At 41.3% G+C, this 22,754-nt stretch overlaps 1 protein-coding gene across 2 annotated transcripts in view; it reads left to right on the top strand.

Moving 5' to 3' along the window:
* The window catches only part of LOC132379652 (G protein-coupled receptor kinase 5-like), a 295,141-nt gene that overhangs the window by 135,040 nt on the left and 137,347 nt on the right, over nucleotides 1–22,754 (top strand). For both annotated transcript variants that reach the window (XM_059947829.1, XM_059947827.1), the window contains exon 3: nucleotides 15,542–15,654. In XM_059947829.1, the coding sequence (XP_059803812.1) occupies nucleotides 15,542–15,654 (113 nt within the window). The remainder of the gene's footprint in view (nucleotides 1–15,541; nucleotides 15,655–22,754) is intronic.

Here is a 22,754-nt window from a genome sequence, read left to right as displayed (position 1 = left end):
GGAGGTTACAGAAAACTCTAATACAACCTGTTTACGTGGAGTACAACCTGTCCATAGCACAAAGGCCAACTGTAGTCTTATTGGTTGTATTGTTCCAAAACTGACTTCACCTGCTGGAAAATCAAAGTTTAAAGTAAATTTATTATTAAAGTACAGTACTGTATAAAAGTCTTATACACACACACACACACACACACACACACGGAGGGAGGGAGAGAGAGAGAGAGAGAGAGAGAGAGAGAGAGCTAGGATGCCTAAGACTTCTGCACAGTACTGAAATAATTTTATGTATTGTGTTGTACTGCTGTCACAAAAAAAACTAATTTCCTGACTTATATGAGTGATGATAAATCTGATTCTGATTTGGGTCTCTATTGTGGACAGTGGGAAAGGGGCAGGGAGAAGGGAGCCATGGTTGGGAAAAGGGGAAGGGAGAGGGTAGGGTGTGGGAAGCACCAGAGAGACATTCTGTAATGATCGATAAACCAATTGTTTGTAATCAAATGGCCTTGCCTGGTGTCTCAGGGCTGTGTGTGGCTGCGCCATGCCAACACCCAGCCCTGGTGTTGCTTCCCTGTCAGCTGTCCCACACCCCTTCCATGGCACTCCAGCTTCACCATTCCCAACATCCGCCAGATTTACAAACTCTCTCATGTTGACAAAAACAGTACTGTGCAAAAGTCTTAGACATCCAAGATGTTTATATGTGCCTTAGATTTTTGCACAGAGCTATACATATGTGTAAACATAGACACCATGAGCGTTTCTTTCTTAAAGACTTTCACAGTAGAACAAAGAAATACAACAGAATCTATGAACAATTACACAGAAATACTGAAAAATGACCAGTGTGCAAAAGAAGAAAAACTGCAAATACAGAAATGAATAACAAAGTAAATAATAGAGAACAGGAGCTGTAGACTCCTTGAAAGTGAGTCCATAGGTTGTAGAACCAGTTCAGTGTTGAGGTGAGTGAAGGTATCCATACTGGTTCAGGAGCCTGATGGTTGAAGGTCAGCAACTGTTCCAGGATTTGGTGGTGTGGGACCTAAACTCCTGTACCTCCTTCCCAATGGCAGTAGTGAGAAAAGTGCTTGTCTTGGATCATAGGGGTCCATGATGATAGAGGCTGCTTTCTTGCGCCAGTGCTCCTTGTAGATGAGCTCAATGGTGGGTAGGTATTTACCTCTGATGAACTGGGCTGTATTTGTAGGCTTCTTTGTAGGCTTTTCCTTTCTTGGACATTGTTGTTTCCATACAAGTCCGTGCTCAACCAGTCACAATTGAGTCAAATTTATGTTTCATCTCTGCTCATTACCCATCAGTGCTACTTAATACAAAGTACCTTTATTATCAAAGTACATTTATGTCACCATATACAATCCTGAGATTTATTTTCATGTGAGCATACTCAGTAAAACCATAGTAGAAAAATAACCATTACAGAATCAACGAAAGGCCGCACCAACTGGGCGTTCAACCAGTGTGCAAAAGACAACAAACTGTGCAAATACAAAAAGAAGAAAAAAAAGGATTAATAATTATAAATAAATAAATAAGCAAGAAATATCGAAATGAAGAGTCCTCGAGGTTGTGGGCAATGTTCCTTCTAATTTGTAATGGCCAGTGTGCACAAAGATCTTGAGCTGTACGATTTTTGCCCAGTGATAAAATCACATGTGCACTGAATAATTTCTTCAATAAAAATGGTATGAATAAGCCAGTTGTAATATCTGCAGACAAATCTTCGCAAACTCCATGTTGTCAACATCATCCGCATCAGAAACCAGAAAAGGCAATATGATTGTGTACAATCATGAAATATACTTAACAAACTTCACCTGTTTGTAGACAAGATCAGCATTCAACAACATCATACCCCAGAAACTGGTGGGGAGTCTGTCCTCACAGGGTCTCAGCACCTCCCTCTGCAACTGGATACTGGACGTCTTAACAGTAAGGCCACAGTCAGTCCGTGTGGGCAGCAACGTCTCTTGTCCCGTTACGCTGAGCACTGGAGCTCCCCAAGGCTGTGTGTTCAGCGCACTGCCGTTCACACTGCTGACGCATGACTGTCGCAGAATCTAGCTCAAACCATGTCATCAGGTTTGCAGATGACAGTATGGAGGTTGGTCTTACCAAGAATGATGATGAGATGGAGTATAGGGAGGAAGTGCAGTGGCTGGTGGATTGGTGTGAGAGGAACAAGCTAACCCTGAACGTGCAGACGACAAAGGAAATCACTGTGGACTTCAGGAAGATGCAAATGAAACATTCGCCTCTGCAAATACATGGCTCCTCCATTGAGAGAGTTAGAGCACCAAGTTCCTGGGAGTTCACATCACAGATGACCTTACTTGGTCCCTTTCTATCACCTCCACTTCCTAAGAAGATTGAGGCAAGCAAGGTGCCCGCGCCCCATCTTAACTGTGTTTTATAGGAGCACCACTGAGAGCGTCCTGACAAGTTACATCTCGGCAGCAGTCGAGCATCAGACCAGAAGTCCCTGCAAAGGACTGTGAGAACAGCTGAGAGGATCATAGGGGTCTCCATACCATCCATCAGGCACATTTGTCAGGAACATTGCATATGCACAACCCTAGTATTATTAAGAATCTCACCCATCCATCCAGCATCCTCTTTGATTTTCTACCATCAGGCAGGAGACCCTGATGCACAAAAACAAAAACAGTCAGGATGGGAAACATTTTCTTGCCTCAGGCCATGAGGCTTCTGAACTCCCTGCCACATCACATTCAAAGTTGGTTAATCTGTTCCATGCTTTACAATATTTAATATTAATGCACTTTGGTTTGTTATTTATGTGTGATTCATCTGTAGATTTTATCCTTACCTTCAGTAGTTATTGTGTGGTGTGTGTGCTACCATGGTTCGGAGAAATGTATTGTTTCTATATTCATGATATGCTTATATACATTATATATGTGTCTACAGTTAAGTGGCAATAAACTTGACTTGAACATGCCAATGAGGTAGAGGGTGCGCAGTTCAAATTCCTTTGTGTGCTGGTAACAAAAGATGCGTGCGTGCACACACACACTCACCTCAGAGGGGACACTGGCTGTGGGAACAATTCAGCGATTGGAACAATCTATGCACATATGCCTGCAGATCTCTCTGTCCTCTTTGTCTTGGCTGTTGCAATCCTATTTTATTAAACATTTGAATGTAGCGTAATATTTCACAAGTAGTCATGGGGAGATGAATTTAATTCTCTCTGATGCACCAGATTGATTCTCTCCAGTGTGGAGGTGGGAACTTAATAAACTGAATATTAATGTCACTCTTCCTACTTCTCTGTGAAGCTGATTGCTGTCATGTAGGTGGCACAGACATTCTCCCTGTTTCGTTCACAATAGCAATTCAATTGTGACCATAGAAAGATAATGGCAAGGTTATCAGAATGACCAAACGCAGCCTGAATATTCAGAAATTCTGGTGATGTTAGTGCATCTATTAAGTCAGATAAATCGAAGCAATATTTTTGCATCAGTAGGGTAACATTTACTCTCTGCAATGATGATTCAGCCTGACATGTACACAAGTGCAGCCAGGCTGCTTAAATTGTAAAATTAAAACTGAATCCCGAACCACACTGACTGTGTGCTGGCTGTGGGGCTGGTCTATTGAATGCTGTGTCTAGGCTGCCAGCATTAATTCTCATTGTACAAGTATTCAATCAAATTCCACAGCACAGGCCAACACTGGAACCCCTGAAATTTGCACCAAATTCACTGGTTACTATTGCTAGAACACCTTGCGCTTACAGGATTTTCAGACAGTCGTGCAGGGATCAGAGACAGGCGTGATGGCATTCGGCCCTTTCAGTCTAACCCCGTGCTAGCTCCTCTGTCCTGCCCTTCTCGCTTTTTTTTTCAGACACTTATTCAGTTTATTATGAATAGTAAATGTGATCCACCTCCATCATTACCCTGGATATTCATTCACGATTATAACACTCATTGTGGAAAGAGTCCTTCATGCTAGCTTTGGGTTTTTGCACAAATCACCTTCATTTGTATATCCTAATTCTTGACCCTCAAAATGAACAGTTCCCTAAAATGGTACTTGCTGAGTATTATGTTAGCTGCAAGTTAATTTTATAAAATTAGTCAACTATCAAATGGTCCAAAACTAGAAGGCACAGTTGCAGATCTAAATGAGACCTCTGAGAGGTAACTTCCTTACATAGAACCGGGAGTGAGCTGCCAGAGGAAACGGTCAAGGCAGGTACGACGACGACATTTCAGAGCTACAGTACTGCACAGGCACATGGAGGAGAAGGGCTTGGAGAGTGGGATGGAGAGCATTTGGTAAATGCACACACACAATCTGCTGTTGTTGCACTGAGTGCATGCACTTCGATGTCTTCTGGGACAACGGGTCCCAAACCAACTTGATGTGCCCTGGTTAGATTTCCAATGCCTTTCCCTCCTTACACAGTGGAATTCTGTGGTAATGGGGGTGTATTTTGTTTGTATACTCTATTTAAAGTAGATACTTCTGTTTATTTTGTAATATGATTGTAACTACATTGTGTGGTGCATCACATTCTAATTAATGTGTAGTCAAAAGTTAATCTTGTGTGTAACTAAAGATCATATGTCCTGGTGTTTAATAAACAGGGCTCTTTGCTTTCATTTGGAGAGAGAGCTGGGAGCTGTCAGGAGTTAACAAAGGACAAAAGTAGCTTGGAGCTATTATTGTGTTTTTTGTAAATATTGGCAGTTTTCTGTTCACTATTTTCACTAATTTTTCTGTTTGTTTTTTGGTGCACCTAATAAACACCCTGGCACTAAAGTGCTGAGGGACTCCAGCCATTCTACTTCTTTGGTCATAAGCCACATATCTAACAGAGGGTTATGGGCCGAACACAGGCAACCCGAGCTAGCAGGGAGCATAGACTAGATGGACTGAAGGGCAAGTTTCTGCACTGTATTACTCTGTGATTCTGTAACTGCAGTGAACGATGAGAACCATTTAACTTTAGATTGGTTTTGGAAGGTTTTACTAGTCACTCTATAACATTAAACTTTGCATATTTCTACATCGTTTGTATATTTTAAACCCATGCACAACCTGTGTAAAGTACAACCATTTCTGAGCAGCTATGATACATATTTTGAGAAATGATGAGGAGATTATTTAGGTATATGTCGGATTGATAAGTACCTGCTCTTCCTGGTTGCCCTCATGGGAGAGCTTTAGTCACTTTGAATGACGGTGACACTCTGTCATGGTGTTTGGGTGTGAAGAATGATGGTAAATTTTGGCACAATATGTACAGCCTTGCATAACTGACTGACTTCTTGGAAACAGCAGCTTCAAATACTCAGTATCTTCAGACTTCAAGTACAGAGGGCAATAACACAGAAACAAAATTATGCAGGTCCAGGGTTCCTGAAATAAAAACGAGCAGCTGAAAATACAAACAAAGAAAATTTGCAGATGCTGGAAATCTGAGCAACACACACAAAATGCTGGAGGAATTCAGCAGGCTGGGCAGCATCTATGGAACAGAGTACAATTGACATTTTGGCCTGAAACATCGACTGTACTCTTGTCCTAAAATGTGCCTGGCCTGCTGAGTTCTTCCAGCATTTTGTGTGTTTAGCTGAAAATACTCAGCTTCTATAGAAAGAGAACCAGTTCAGATACATGCTGCCCAATCTGCAGAGCATTTCTAGCACTTTCTGAGTTTATTTTGTATTTTGGCTAGGAGTATTTTAAGAACATGGTTAATGTCATTATGCTTTGTGCGTGAGAAGACTGTGTTGCAAGGCATAGTTACCCTAAGTAATCACAATTTACCAAAATCATCTCTGATTCATTAACCTGCATGAACACACCATGCGCTATATAAAAATTCACCAATGCTGTCATTTCTGTAGATTTGATAGACCAACAAACGTTCATGTTCTACAATTATAATGTCATAGATATTAAGCTTCAATTGTTTTGGGAGTTTTCAGTACCGAAGAAGGGTCTCTGCCTGAAACGTCAACTGTTTATTCATTTCCTTCCTTATTGTCACCATTTTTGCTGTTGCTGATTAGTCATTAGTGCAGTTTGCTTCATGCTGCTGGATGTTGTAAATAGAACAAGTGCACAATGTGATAATAGGGTCAGGGTTGCCAACAGTTGCTTGATACAACTGGCAAAGCCTACAGTTTGACTCTCCTGATTTGTTCACTCCCACAGCAGGCCATCAGTACATGATTGGCTAGTCCATGTTAGTTAAGTTAATTTGAATAGTAATTGTTGACTTTCAGAGCTCGATGGGAAGGCATGGTAGCACAGCGGTTAGTGTAACACTATTAGAGTTCCAGTGACCGGCTAATTCTGCTACTTTTTATATGTTCTCCCCGTGACCATGTGGATTTCCTCCAGGACCTCCCACATTCCAAAGATGTACAGAAGAAGAATAGCCCTTAACTCGGCAGTGGAGTTATCGAGGCACCGTCTTTTGACAGTGTTTCTGTAGCAAGCTATTCTTGTTTTTATGAGGTCCAGTTGCTAGCTCGACGCTCAACCCGACTTGGATTCAAACTCGGGAACCTTCGCTCCGGAGTCCATCGCTGATATTATTGCGCCACCAAGCAGGGAAAGATGTACAGGCTAGTAGGCTAATTGGTTATGTGGGTGTAATTGAGCAGCACAGGCTCACTGGGCTGAGAGGGTCTAAGACCATCCTGTATCTCAAAATAATTAATTCCAGTGGGTTTTGGCATATCACATTTGGTTCACTTATGAATGTGCCAGGGCTCCTCGTATACCTGGCTTGATCCTACATCACAACTAACATTGCATGCATGTGAAGACTGATTCCTATTGAATTCTGGCCCCCACCTGTTTGGAACATGAGCAAGAACAATCTAAATTCAGAAGCAGACTAGAAGGCAGACTGCAGATGGGGAGAACGTTGGGGCAATACAAAGGATAAGAAAGCAGAAGCACCGAGGTAAAGGCAAGTGATGTTCTGTACAGACTGCCTGTAAACAATATTGGAGGAGTGACAGCGCCCCTGAAGTTTCCTACACCCCTCTGTATCATCAGAATCACGTTCGATATCATGAGCATCTGTTGTGAAGTTTGTTGTTATGCAGCAGCAGTACATGGCAATACATAATAAAAAGTCTGTAAATTACGGTAAGATATATATATTCTTAAAAAAGAAAAAAATGTAGTGAGGTTCATGGGTTCAATGTCCATTCACGAATCTGATGGCAGAGCAGAAGAAGATATTCCTGAATCGCTGAGCACGTGCCTTCAGGCTCCTGTGCCTCCTTCCTAATGGTAGCAATGAGGAGAGGACATGTCCGGGATGATGGAGGTCCTTAATGATGGGACCGTAATTACAGGACCTGATGATGTAGGAGGGAGAGTGTACCTTGAGTTTGCTGATTGTGGTTGTTAGGGCATATTCTGGAGTTAGGGTATATAGCATGTAGTGTATTAACTTCACCAGCAACTTCAGACATGAACATGGATTGTAGATTGAATTTAAAAGCACTGAACAACAGTTTTCCTAGAGTTGATTGCAAACCTGACAACGCTGATTAATATTCATTTTGGGTGCCTGGAGTGTGGTGTGAAGAAGGAGGTGTGTAAATACTATATGCAACTCAAAGGAAGCATTGCAGATACATTGTAACTATAGAATTGTCCTGCTGCCACCCCTGACCTTTAGCATATAAAATATCATGTAATATTGGGCCAGGGGACTCTTCCTCCAAGAATGCCTCAATATGATGCCTGTTGCTCATTTTGTTGAATAAAACACTTCTACAACGTTTGTATATTCACTAGTTTCAGTGTCCCTCTGGTGACTTTGTTTGCGATACAACAACTGTTATACGATTCTGCATAACCAATTCTGAGCTGATGGATTTGATCTTCATCCATTCCATGTAGCAAGGCAGTAATGCAACAAACACTGATGTTTTTGTAAAGCCTATGACACGTGTACTCATTACAAACTGAATTTTTTTTCTCATCTTGCAATTCCTATTAATAATTGAAATGTGTTATTGGAATTAACTTCTCTTAAGATAATATATGAGGCATCGTTCCCTTTTATGATCGCTAAGTGTCCGTGCAAAATCTCTTTCTGTTGTTTATAATATATTTACAATGTTCGAAAATATTTGTATGTTTTGAAAACGGAAAAGGTTTTATAAAGGCATTTTCTTCATTAATGCACTTCCGTCAGTAAAATGGTTCTCATCAAATATTTACAGGATAGTGTACCAGTTATTTCCTTGCAAAGCAGTAAGCATGCCAGTTACACGACTAAGCAGACAGGGTAGTGTGTTTCCAACCTACTTGTGTACAAAACTTGCCTGCTCAATGGGGCTTAGAAATACATCAGTTCCTGCACAAGCAGGTCAACCCATCACAGAATGCATGACATTTGTTTGTGCCAGAATTTGTTTTAAAATTCAGTACGTGAGTCCAAAAATATCAGCTGACAACTAAACCTACCTTTTTCTTTGTGCATTTTGCCAGGGTAGGGCAAGAAAAGACACAGATTAATCCAAGAAATGAGGTGCATCTAGTACAGTGGTGTCAAAAGTGGGTGGGAGTTTCTAAGGGGGTGGTGGTGGGGCGCTCAGAAGCAAGGAGGGCAGCTGAGGGATTACAGGCTTAGTTTAAGAAATGAATTGCTTACTATAAGCATTTGATCCTCAGTGCCTCGTAACTGGTTCCAATGATCACGTGATCAGCTCATCTCTTGCTAACCCACCGTTCTCTTAGACTTTGTTCAAAGTACATTATTGTTGTTGAAAAGCAATGTAACATTTCTGTATTTGGTACAGTATATCATTAGAAATCTAGACTGAAGAAATTGTGTTATTTCCAGGCCCAGACCACACATTTTTGCCATTCACTACAATGGTACAGTATTAGCTAGTATGATTCTCACACTCGAATCACACAGTGATGCAGTTCCTGTGGATTGGGGTATGGTATTCAGTGGGGTAAAGTTCAGAATCTGACCTTTCGAATGGTCTTGACCGCATTCCCCAACTGCAATATCACAGCCCCACTTTTGTATCTTCAGGCAGAGAGTCATGTGTTGCCTGGGTTATGATAATGTCATAACTTTTCCCTGTTTGTTTGCAATGCCTGAGGTTGGACTTAAACAATAGGTGACTGACTGTAGCAAAACCTGCTGAAGCAGACCAAATAAAAAAAATAAGTGTAGTCAGTATAGTATAGCGTGGGGCATCTGGAATACGGATTTACGCCAGCACCAAGCAACCAACAGCAGCCAGCGTGTCTGTTGTGTGAAAAAGGTTTTTCAAATGAGGCAGTGAAACCCTCCAGGCTCCTTCAACATTTGAAGTGAATGAAAGCAAGGACTTTGTTTATTTTCAAAAAATTCATGAAAACTTTCCGAAATGGAAAACACTTCAGGGCATGTTTTCTGGCACCTCACAACAAAGCAGTGATGGCTTGTGTGTTTCGTACATCATGTCATTGCTCATTGCTGAATCTGGAAAGCCTCACACAATTGCAGAAGAATTGATTTGGCCAGCACTAAGGGAGTTCTGAATACAGTTTTGCATAAGTCACCAGACCAAATAACTAAACTAATTCCACTCAGTGACAACTCTGTTCAAAGACAAATAAATGAAGTGTTAGAGAATGTGCAAGATACATTGCACAACATGCTTAGGACAACAGAATTTGCTCTGCAGTTGGATGAGTCGACTTCGCCAGGCAATGAATCTTTGCTTCTTGGTTATGATCACTTCATAAAAGATGAAAGCATGGTTCAAGAGCTGTTATTTGCAAGAGGACTAAAAACAGATATGAAGGGGGAATTAATGTTTCAAGTTGTTGAGTAATTTTTCAAAGAGAAGGACATTCCACTCACCAACACTCTTACTTGTGCAACCAATGTAGCACCGTCAATGACAGGACACCAGTGTGGGGTTGTTACTTTCTTGAAAAAAGCTGTGCCTAACATATTTACCATTCACTGTGTAATTTAGAGAACAACATTTTGCCACAAAAAACCGAAGTGATCTGCTGCACAAATCATTAAATACCTAATCAAAGCAGTAAATAAAACTAGGTCCCCGCTCCCAGTTCTCAACTATTTCGAGAGCTTTGTTTTGAAAATGATGAGCAGTTTGAACGCTTGCTACTGCACACAAAAGTCAGGTGGCTCTCAAAAGGAAACTGCCTGAGACGCTAACATTCACTTTTTGAAACTGTGATAAAGTTCTCTGAAGACTCGAATGCTTCATTTAGTCATCAAATCAAGAATATCAGGCATGACATTGCTTATTGTCAGAATTATTTGCAAAGTTTAATGAAAGCAATTTTCAATTCCCAGAAAATCAGTCAAATCAGTCATCCCCACATTTCTGGCCAAGTTAACCCTATTTAAGTGCAACATTGTCTATCACCACCTTTTCAAATTTCCGAGCCCATCTGAGTTTGAAAAGAAAGAAAGAATACCAGAAGATGATCTTCAAGTATACTGTGTCCACCTGGGTGAGCTGCATAAAGACATGTCCGAGAGATTTCAGGATCTTCCCTCGATCCAATTTCCAGATTGAGTAGTAAATCCATTCCTCAATGTTTGTCATGAGAAATTAACAGGACAGATGGAGAAAGAGTTGATCTCACTACAAAATGACTTTGAGCTGAAGCCAAGGTTCAAAAAATCATATTAAGAGTTGGTTGCCAAAAGAAATTTCTGAACGCTATCCTGCACTGTAGAAAAAGGACAAAATATTCTTCACTGCCTTTCTATCATCACATTTAGTGGAGTGCAGTTTCAGTGCAGTTGTCCAAATTCTTTCAAAGCAATAAAATAGACTGCAAGTTACTGAATGTGGGGAACTGATTTTCCTTCTGAGTGATGTTCAGCCTGATGTTGAGAAGCTGATATCACTGCACCAAGCTTATCCAGCTCACTGAAAGGCGAAAAAGCAATTAAGTTGAACTACTAGTCTATGGCCTATAATTGCTTTTACTGTAATTAAATAATTATTTTTGTAGCTTTAAATAGTTTTGAATAATGTTTGCAATTACTTGTCACTATTTTGAATTTGTAGTTCCTATTTTCTTTCACTGTGCATCAAAATCAAAATTCTGTACAGTTTTTATGTAATAGCAGAAAAGGGAGAGGGGGTGCTTGGGATGTGGTCAGGGAGCCAAGGGGGTGGAAAACCAATAAAGTTTGGGAACCACTGGTCTAGAGGGAGGCAGGGAGTGGTAAGGGAGAGAAGTTTGGGGGAGGTGGGATGATTTTGGTTCAAGAAGGGAGAGTATCATTGATCATGATATCAGAGACATCAGTCATGACTTCGATGTATGACCCGCTACCAATTTGTTAAAATTCAGCCTACTGTTCCAATATTGATAGCTTCCTGGGAGACAATATGAAAATAATCTGATACCATTTTCACATCACAGTTGAATGTCAATTGGAATAACCAACATCACTTAACCTTGGTGTCTATAGGGAAAGATTTTACTTTTTTAAGAGTAGCTTTAGTTGTCACATACTGTGAAATGCGCCATTTGCGTTAAATTCAATTAGTGAGGATTGTGCTAAGCAGCCCACAAGTGTCACCACACTTCCAGAGCCAACATGACATACTCACAGCTCACAAACCTGAACCCATATTCCTTTGCCTTGAAGAGGACCACAACCTTGTCATGGTTTAGAGGATCATGTGTCTCAATGACCCGGCGAGCTATGCTGGCGGAAGTCAGGGCTTTACGCTTTGGCTCTTGGTAGGGTCACCCATGCCAAACTGGTCAAAGGGTAGGGGCCAGACTAAGAGTGGCCCACCAGTCCTCCGGGCTTGGGGGTTCCGCTCTGGGCTAACAACCTTGACTGATCAAACAAAACTGTTATGGAGACAGCAATAAGGAATCCTTCTACATCTGAGTGCGACGGTATTCCTGAGTCTCCACCCAGGACTTGCATGACTGACAGTACTGAAAAGTGAACTACTGACACAATGAAGGAAACCCTGAACACAAGAGATGAAGGACCTTCATTGCTGCCCTAAATGCCAGCGGTGTTACAGGCAGTAGATAGATTTACCTTTGGAATGGAGGAGAATCCAAAGGAAACCCACACAATCATGGGGAGAATCTACAGTACAAACTGCTTACAGGCAGCAACAGGAATTGAACCCTGATCTCACAGCCAATGCTGTAATAGAGTTGCACTTCACGAATAGAGTTAAGCCGCTTTCCAAATTGACTCACAGCCTCCTCATTGCAAAATGAAGGATTAAAACTGAGAGCTCACTATTCAAAACTTGTGTCAACATATTCATGATACCAAACCAAGCCACTTTGCAATGACTTCTCCACTGGGAATGAATGACTATCATTAAGCTGTGTAGTTTACAAAAGTGCAATATTGTGTAATGCTAGCTCAGAGGATAAATATAACAGCCAGTTCTTTTGTTGAATGATGTATTGTTTTTGCAAAATATTGAGTAAAATTGTATACTTTGTACCATTATCATGTACAGTGTCATAAAGATAGTATTTAGGAATCAACAATTAATTATGAACTATCAAAGGTATTTTTAAACTGTTGGATTAATGTTGATACTTTCAATATTTATTCCTATCTTGCCACATCTTTCATTAAGGTAGTGCAAAATATAATAAATTGGGTTTAAGCTTAAGTTAATTTGTTACTAAGTTTTATTAGTAACGCATTATTACTAAAAATTACAGCATTTTGGAGGGGGAGGGAGAGCAGCCAGATGTCTTGGTACATACTGGGAACAATGACATAGGAAGGAAAAGCAAAGAGATTCTGAAGAAGGAATTTAGAGTGCTAGGCAGAAAGCTGAGAAGCAGGACCTCCAGGGCAGTAATTTCTGGATTGCTACCTGTGCCACACACCAGTGAGGGTAGAAACAGGATGATTTGGCAGATAAATGTATGGCTGAGAAGCTGGTGCAGGGGGCAGGGCTTCTTATTCTTGCATCATTGAGATCTCTTCCGGGGTAGCTATGACCTGGACAAAAGGTAAGGGTTGCACCGGAACCCAAGGGGGACCAATATTCCTGTGGACAGGTTTGTTAGAGCTGTTGGGTAGGGTTTAAACTAAACTAAGATGGTAAAAAGGCAAACATAGCTTGCAGTCATACTGTCAGATTACAACAGGAAATAGAAAGGCATGTCAAAAGGGTAATGTTATAATTGTCATAGGAGATATTAACATGCAGGTCGATAGGGAAAATCAGATTGATAATGGATCTCAAGAGAGTGAATTTATTGAATGCCTGCAAGATGGCTGTTTAGAGCAGCTTGTCATTGAGCTAGTAGGGGATCAGCTATACTGGAGGTGATTAGGCATCTTAAGGTAAAAGAACCCTTAGGAGACAGTGATCACAATATGATTGAGTTTCTAGGAAAACTGAGGAAGGTGCATGATAGATGTATGGCAAAACAAAGAAACACTCAAATGGCAAAATAGAACAACTGTGGGTGACAAGGGAAGTCAAAGCTAATGTATAAGCAAAAGAGAGGGCATACCACAAAAGAAAAATAGCAGGAAGATAGAGGATTGGGAAGCTTTTAAAAACATACAGAAAGCAACTACAAGAATCATCAGGAGGGAAAAGATGAAATATGCAAGCAAGCTAGCAACCAATATCAAAGAGGAGAAAAAAAAGCTTTTACAAGTACATAGAAAATAAGGGAGATGAGAGTGGATATAGGACCCGTAGAAAATAAGGCCAGAGAAACAGTAATGGGGGACAAGGAAATGGCAAATGAACTAAATGAGTATTTTGTATCAGTCTTCACTGTGGAAGACACTAGCAGTGTGCTAGATGTTGAAGGGTGTGCGGGATGTGAAGTGAGTACAGTTACTATTACAAGGGAGAAAGTGCTCAAAAAGCTGAAATACCTAAGGGTACATAAGTACAGCCTAGGGTTCTGAAAGAGGTAGCAGTAGAGATTGTAGATGCATTAGTAATGATTAGTAATGATCTTTTAAGAGCTATTGGACTCTGACATAGTTCCAGAGGACTGGAGAATTGCAATTGTCACTCCACTCTTTAAGAAAGGAGGGAAGCAGCTGAAAGGAAATTATAGACCAGTCAGCCTGACCTCAGTAGTTGGGAAGATATTGGAGTCAATTGTTAAGGATGAGGTTATGGAGTACTTGGTGACACAGGACAAGATAGTACAAAGTCAGCATGCTTTCCGTCAGGGAAAATCCTGCCTGATGAACCTATTGGAATTCTTTGAGGAGATTACAAGTAGGATAGATAAAGAGGATGCAATGGATGTTGTATATCAGGACTTTCAGAAGGTCTTTGACAAGGTGCCACACATGAGGCTGCTTCCCAAGTTAAAAGCCCATGGTATTACAGGAAAGTTATTGGCATGGTTGGAACATTAGCTGATTTATAGGAGGCAGAGAAAGGGAATAAAAGGATTCTTTTCTGGTTGGCTGCCAGTGACTAATGATGTTCCGCAGGAGTCGGTGTTGGAACCGGTTCTTTTCATGCTGTACATCGATGAATAAGATGATGGAATAGACGGCTTTGTTGCCAAGTTTGTAGATGATACAAAGATTGGTGAAGGGGCAGGTAGTGTCGAGGAAACAGGTAGGCTGCAAAAGAACTTAGCCAGATTAGGAGAAAGGGCAAAAAAGTGACAAATGAAATACAATGTTGGAAAATGCATGGTCATGCACTTTGGTAGAAGAAATAAATGTGCAGACTATTTTCTAAATGGGGAGAAAATCCAAACAACCGAGAGTCCTTATGCAGAACACCCTGTAGGTTAAATTGCAGGTATGGTCAGTGGTGAGGAAGGCAAATGCAATGTTAGCATTCATTTCAAGAGGTCTAGAATACAAGAGCAAGGATGTGATGCTGAGGCTTTATAAAGCACTGATGAGGCCTCACCTTGAGTATTGTGAATAGTTTTGGACTCCTAATCTAAGAAAAGATGTGCTGACATTGGAGAGAGTTCAGAAGATGTTCACAAGGATGATTCTGCAAATGAAAGGTTTTTCATTTAAGGAATGTTTGATGACTCTGGGCCTGTACTCACTGGCATTCAAAGAATGGGTTGGGGAATTCTCATTGATTCCCTTTGAATATTGAAAGGCCTGGACAGAGTAGATGTGGAAAGGTTGTTTCCCATGATGGGGGAATCTAGGACAAGAGGGCACAGCCTCAGTATAGAGGAACATCCATTTAAAACAGAGATATGGAGACATTTCCTTAGCCCGAGGGTGGTGAATTTGTGGAATTTTTTACCGGTAGCTGTGGAGACCAAGTTGTTGGATGTATTTAAAGCAGAGATTGATAGGTTCTTGGCTGGCTAGGGCATCAAAGATTACAGGGAGAAGGCCGGTGAGTGGGGCTGAGGAGGGGGAAAAAGGATCGGCCATGATTGAATGGTGGAGCAGACTAGATGGGCCAAATGGCCTAATTCTGCAATATGTGTTATGCTCTAAACTCTATAAAATTCTGACATTCTCTTTCTCTTCCTTTCACAATAGAGAGAAACTATTCCTGCTTGTGTGAAAAGCAGCCGATTGGAAGGCTCCTTTTTCGACAGTTCTGTGAAGCTCAACCCAGTCTTCAGCACTACATAAATTTCCTTGACTCGGTGGTAAGTTGGTTATAGAATCTATTTACAAAATAATGTAGTTGCAAGATTGTGCCTGAAATCTTGAGTATTTTATTTTACTTTCACGGTACAGTGTGGAATGGGCTCTTCCAGCCCTTTGAGCCATGCCACACCAGGAACTCCAGACAAACCCCATTAACCCCAAACTAATCACAGGATAATTCACAATGACAAGGTATCCTACCTGGTATGTCTCTGGACAGTGGGAGGAAACCAGAGAACCTGGGAAAACCCACACATTCCGTAGCGAAGACCCTACGGAATGGTGCCAGAATTGAACCCAGAACTCTGGACTGCCCCAAGCTGTGATAGTGTCAGGCTAACTGCTACCTGCCGTGGAGACCACCTTTTAATAATTTATATTTTTATTGGACCTTCACATGTGGTGAGGTACAGGATTGGAGCAATTAGCCAGGAATTGTCTTTCTAAGAGTCACTTCCTGGAAGCCATGTATATATAGCTATATATAGCTCAGGTGTCTAAGGTATTTGCACAGTACTGTAGTAATTTTATGTACTGCTGCTACAAACAAAAGCAAATTTCAGGATATATGTGAGTGATGATAAACTGATTCTGATATGCATCTCTAATATGGACTGAGAGAGGGAATGGAGAGAGGAATCATTGTTGGGAAAAGGGGAAGGGAGAGGGCAGGGAGTGGGAAACACCAGAGAGACACTCTGTAATGATCAAATGACATTACCTGTTGTTTCAGGGCTGGGAGAGTCTGCACATGCACCACCCCCACACTCTCTCACTCCTTCTCTGCCAACTGTTCCACACCCCTCCAACCTAACCACTCCCAACATTCTTTACTCCTGCCAGATTTACAAACTCGCTCTCTACTCCATATTGACAAATACAGTGCCGTGCAAAAGTCTTAGTCACCTTAGTTATATACATGTGCCCAAGACTTCTCCACTGACTGACCCGACTCCTCTCATTTCCACTCTATAACATATCTAAAGGAATTCCTTTCCCAGTTTGTCTAAGGGACAGGATTAATAACCACTTGGACAGGCAGGGACCAATCAGAGCTAGCCAGCATGGTTTTCTCAAGAGCCCATCCTGTTTCACCAGGCCGATTGCATTTTTGAAGAGATTCAAAGTTTATTGATGAAAACAGAGTGATAGATGTGGTTTACATGGGCTTCAGTGAGGACTTTGATTAGATGATGCAGGGGAAGCAGATACAGAGGGTTCTGGGCCCATGGCACCCAGAGCAAGCTGGTAGTAACACACACAAAATGTTGGAGGAGAAAGCACAAGGTAGGGGGTAATAGGTGAGACCCAGACAGAATTTAACCTGTCGCCTTCCACATTGTACATCTTCCTAACCTCCCCCCGCCCCCCACCTTCTTACTCTGACCTCCTCTTCCTTTCCAGTCCTGATGAAGGGTCTCGGTCCGAAATGTAGGCTCTTTACTCTTTTCCGTGCTGCTTGGCCTGCTGTGTTCCTCCAGCATTTTGTGTGTGGCGCTTGGATTTCCAGCATCTGCAGCCTTTGACATGTTTGTGACGGTAGTAGAGCGTTTCTTTTGAGCTTGGATGCCTGTGACTTTCCATTTCACAAGAATCGATTCTAGGGCCCTTTCTGTTTGTAACACTGTGAATTATTTGGATTTTTAAGTTTGTGGATGACACGAAAATTGTTGGAGTTATTGATAATATGGAAGGTAGTCTCAGGTGACAGGATGGTATCAATATGTTGGTGAAATGCACCGGGAAGTAGCAGATGAAGTTTAGGCCTGATAACTGTGAGGTGACAAATTTTTTAATTGAAATAGAGAGATAAGTCCTTCCAGCCCTTTGAGCCATGCCGCCTAGTAATCTCCTGATTTAATCCTAGCTGAATCACGGGACAATTTACAATGACCAACCCACCAACCGAAATGCCCTTGGATTGTGGAAGGGAACTGCAGCACCCAGAAGAAACCCACACAGTCACAGGGCGAACATATAAACTCCTTACAGACAGTGACAGGAAATTAACCCCGGTCGCCTGTCTTTGGGAGTACCAAAGAGGCCGGGATATAAATTCTGAACGATAGGGTCCTGGGATGTACAGGTATTGAGGACGCCCTTGGTGTGCAACTCCAAGGATCATTGAAGGTGGCAGTGCAGGTAGATAATGTGGGTAAGAATTCATTTGTTCATCATGTGCCATGTCGTATGACGTGGGCAATCATGGTCGTTCTCTGACCATGATTTTCATAGCAAATTTTTCTACAGAAGTGGTTTTCCGTTGCCTTCTGCCAGGCAGTGTCTTTACAAGTCATTATCAATACTCTTCAGAGTTTGTCCGCCTGGCGCCAGTGGTCACATAACCAAGTCTTGTGACATGCACCAGCTGCTTGTATGACCATCCACCATCTGCTCCCGTGGCTTCATGTGACCCTGATCATGGATGTGGGCTGAGCAGGTGCTACACCTTGTCCAAGGGTGACCTGCAGGCTAGTGGAGGGAAGGAGTGCCTTGCACCTCCTTCAGTAGAGATGTATCTCCACCCCTCCACCCCATATGAGGAGTGAGGCATTCATTAGCTGGGGCATTGAGAAGAAGACAGGGAGGTTCCAACATTGTTTAGACGTCAACTAGCACATGCTTGCAGTCACCACTCTGTAGAAAAGGTGGGATAGCAGTAGAGAGAATGTGCTTTGGAGATAGGCCAGAATGTTACCTGGGATGGAGTAATTCAGTTAGGAGAGACTGGAGAGGCTGTATCTGTTTTCCCTGAAATGGAGAAGGCAAAGAGGAGGCGTGATCAAAGTATATAAAATCATGAAAAACTAGAATGGATGGGCATAAGGGCTAGCATGGAAATGGTGGGCCAGAGGGCCTGTTTTCCTGTGATGATACTTCAAGTAGATGTGCTCAGTGGGGGGAGGCCCTTACCTGTGATGATCTGGGCTGCATCCATTACTCTCTGAACCATTTTCTATTCAACGACATGAGTGTTTCCATACCAGGCTGTGATGCAGCAAGTCCACCATACATTTACAGAAGTCTGGGAAAGTTATAGATTTCATACCAAATCTCCACAAACTAATTCTTCACCACCTTTGATTTGGCCTACAACGACAGTGGTGTCATCAGCAAGCTTAAATATTGTGTTGGAGCTGTGTTTAGCCACACAGTCATGAGTGTAAAGCGAGTAGAGCAGGGGGCTAAGCACACAGCCTTGTGGTGCATCTGTGTCAAGGGAGATTGTGAAGGAGATGTTGATGCCAATCTGAATTGTCTGGCACCTGCAAGCGAGGGAATCAAGATCCAATTGCACAAGGAGGTATTGAGGCCAAGTTCTCAAAGCTTATTGATAAGTTTTATTTGCTCCTACCTAAAATAAATAATATTAGTACCTTTTGTTCTTTCTAGAAAGTTTCTCAAAACTGCACCTAAGAAAATAATCACTTTATAGAAAGTTATATTTTTTAGTTACATTGCCTGGAAAACAGAAGAGATGATTAATTTTCAATCTTCATAGAAGACATTGCCAAAATGACACATTAAAACCTTTCAGTTGGTGACATTTACAGCTGTGAAATGTGCCCTATATCAATGTGGAATGAATCTAATATCAAGTGGTATGAACTTTGCAAATAATGATTGTATAATCAGAATGCTGAAATGTTCCATCCATTTAAACATGTGTTGATTTTAATTATTTTGAAAATTTCTTTATGCTATTGTGGTAGTCAAAACTGATGAGGCTAATGTTAGAAACACAGAAACATAGAAAACCTACAGCACAATACAGGCCCTTCAACTCACAAAGCTGTGCTGAACATGTCCTTACCATAGAAATTACTTAGGTTTACCCATAGCCCTCTATTTTTCTGAGCTCCATGTACCTGTCCATGAGTCTCTTAAAAGACCCTATCGTATCCGCCTCCACCACCATCGCCGGCAGCTCATTCCACACACTCACCACTCTCTGTGTAAAAAACTTATCCTGTTGCAACGGGATAGAACGTATTTTATCTTAATTATTATTTCAAACTATTTCTGTCACCATTGTTATTTATTGTTGAAGTCTAGCTTGCATTTAAAATCTTTAAAAACTTGCTTTCTTTTATTAAAATCAAAGGGAATTTGTGAACTTAATACGTACAAACTTCTTTTCCCTTAGATGTTTTTTGGCATTTCCCTTATTCCACTGGGAACATATAAAGATAATCTTGATGAAAAGTTCTTCCCATTGTTGCTGAATTTACATAAAAATGAAATCCATGTGATTTAGTGCAATGTTGTTCTTGCAGAAGGAGAATAAAGAAAGGTGTCTGGCTTATTAGGGGCCAAAAAACTTAAAGTATCTGTGGAGGTGGAGAACGTGGCTCAAGTTCCAAATAAGTGCTTTGCAGTTTTTGCTTTACAAAAGTAAGGGATGATGCCCAGTGAAACTGGACGAATTGCCAAGCCTAAATAGAAATGTCTTGAGCTGTTAAAAGGAGAAGGGTAGGAAACTATTGAAACTCTGGTCATTTTCTAAAATCTGCTGTGGCTGCTAAGATATAGGAACAGAATTAGGAAATTCAGCCAATTAAATGTGCTTCGTCACTCAATCATTGCTGATTTTTTTTCTTGTACACAGAACAGTACAGCACTGGATTGGTTATTCAATCCATGATGTTGTGCCAATCTGGATATCAGTTTATACTAAATGTTCCCCTCCTGTTTATCATCCATATCCCTCCATTCCATAGTTATGTGGCCATCTAAAAGGCTCATACTCTACCAAATTGGCTGCTTCTACTTCTATCCTTGTTAACTCATTCCAGGCACCTGTTACTCTCTTTATATATTAAAACATTGCCCCTCATTTCACCTTTCAACTTTCCCCCTTTAACCTTAAAATCATGTCCTCTGATGTTTGACATTTCTACCCTGGGGAACTGAATCTAACTCTCCAGCCCATCAGTAAATCTTACAATTTTAAAAACATTTGTCAAGTCTCATCTCAACCTGCAGTGCTCTAAGGAAAACAGTCCAAGTTTCTCCAAACTCTCCTTATAGCTCATACCCTGTAATCCAACCAACATAAGACCAAAAGATATAGGAGCAGAATTAGGCCATTTAGCCCATCGAGGCTGCTCCATCATTTCATCACGGCTGATCCAATTCTCCTCTCAGCCATCTTGGATAGCCCCTCCTGCACCTTTTCCTATGATGGGGTTGACAGGGTCACTAGAGAACTTAAGTGCAGGAATCACAGAGATTTTGGCAATTCAAGCAAAACAAGAGTTTTACAGTATTACAGAAATTAACCAGTGAAACTAACAAGAGCTCGGGCAAACTGTACAAAGTCCTGAAGAACTGATATCACACATGCTACTTAGTCAGACTTTCACCAGACAAGGATCCACAATGAGTGAGCAAAGAGAGATTGGCAAGCAACCCCCACTTCCTGGAAATATGCCCTGGAACACATAGGAATTCAGGAGAATCAGACAGCCCTCATGTCCAGACAAAGAAATAACCCAAAAGAAAACAGCTACAGCGCAAGACATTGAAGATCCTGTAAGTTACCCCAAATTGAGTAGAAGTGATAAATGCAAAGGGAACTCAACAATCTCCATGATACCAAATGAGACATTTGTAATACAAAGCGAAAAACCTGAGCTAGTCCAAATACAAACAATTAGACATAAAAGGGAAGCAATCCAAGGAAAACTGCATAGTTGATAGAATACAATCTCCATACTAGCTGGAAAAATAAACATTAAAAAAAAACCCTAGATGACAGAGGTGATCAGAGATGCATATGATAGACTGGTCTGACTAAAGTTTACTAGCTGCAGCCTGACTCTCTTGCTCTTGTACTCGATATCCCTATTAATGGAGGCAAGCAAGCCATACATCTTATCCACTTGCAGTGAACTATAGATCTGACCCTAAGATCCCCCTGTACCTTAATGCTATTAAGGGGTCCACATTAACTGTATATTTTCACCTTTCATTTGATATCCCAAAGTGTATCTTACACTTGCCTATAACTCCACTAATCTTGATCTAATACACAAATTTGCTAATCCACCATTTGCATTTATATTTCCATATAATCATTAATATGCACCACAAGCAGCAAAGGTTCCTGCACTGAACCTTACGGGACATTACAAGTCATGGACACCAGCCAGAGTATCAGCTTTACACCTTTACTATCTGGCTTCTACAGGCAAACCGGTCTGAATCCAAACTTGCAATTTATCCCAGATCCCATGCATCTTTCTCTTCTGAATCAACCTACCTGAGGGACCATGTCAAATGTCTCACTAAAGTCCATGTAGATAAATGTCAACTGCTTTACCTTCATCAAGAACCTTTCAACACCATTCTCCTGTTTTCTTCCCATAACACTTAATCCCTTTACCAATCAATAACTCATCAATCTCTGCCTTAACTCGGCCTCCACAGCCCTCTGTAGCAACAGATTTCATAGGTTCACCACCCTTCGACTAAAGAAATGGCTCCTCATCTCAGTTCTAAAGGGACATCCTCTCCTTTTGATTCTAAACTCTCCTATTAGCAGGAGCAACCACTCCAGGTCCTCTTTATCCAGGCTTTTCAGTATTCAGTAGGTTTCAATTAAATTACTCCTAATCCTGCACGCCAGTGACAAGTGCCCAAAGCTGCAGGACTGAAGGCCTTGGTTTGGAAATCTGCAGAATTTATATCACTACTTATAAAGGAAGTAAGGAATAAAATGAGTAATTGCAGACAAGTGATGGGCACATTTTTGGAATCCATAATCCAAAGCATAAAATCAGTGGCCACTTTTATTTGGTACGGGAGTGGAACTTAGTGTAATGTTCTGCTGTTGTAGCCCACCCACTTCAAGATTTGATATGTTGTGCATTTAAAGGTGCTTTTCTGCACACCACTGTTGTAATGCCTGGTTATTTGAGTTAGTCACCTTCCTATCAGCTTAAACAAGTCTGACCGTTCTCCTCTGATTTCACTGATTAACAAGACGTTTTCACCCACAGATCTGCTGCTCGCTGAATGTTTTCTTGTTTCTCGCACCATTCTCTCTAAACTCTAGAGACTGTTGTACGTGAAAATCCCAGGAGACAAGCTGTTT

This window comes from Hypanus sabinus, chromosome 22 (assembly GCF_030144855.1).
Source record: "Hypanus sabinus isolate sHypSab1 chromosome 22, sHypSab1.hap1, whole genome shotgun sequence".
Lineage (NCBI taxonomy): Eukaryota > Metazoa > Chordata > Chondrichthyes > Myliobatiformes > Dasyatidae > Hypanus > Hypanus sabinus.
The sequence above is the reverse complement of the archived record's forward strand: the minus strand, read 5'-3'. Positions and strand labels throughout refer to the sequence as shown.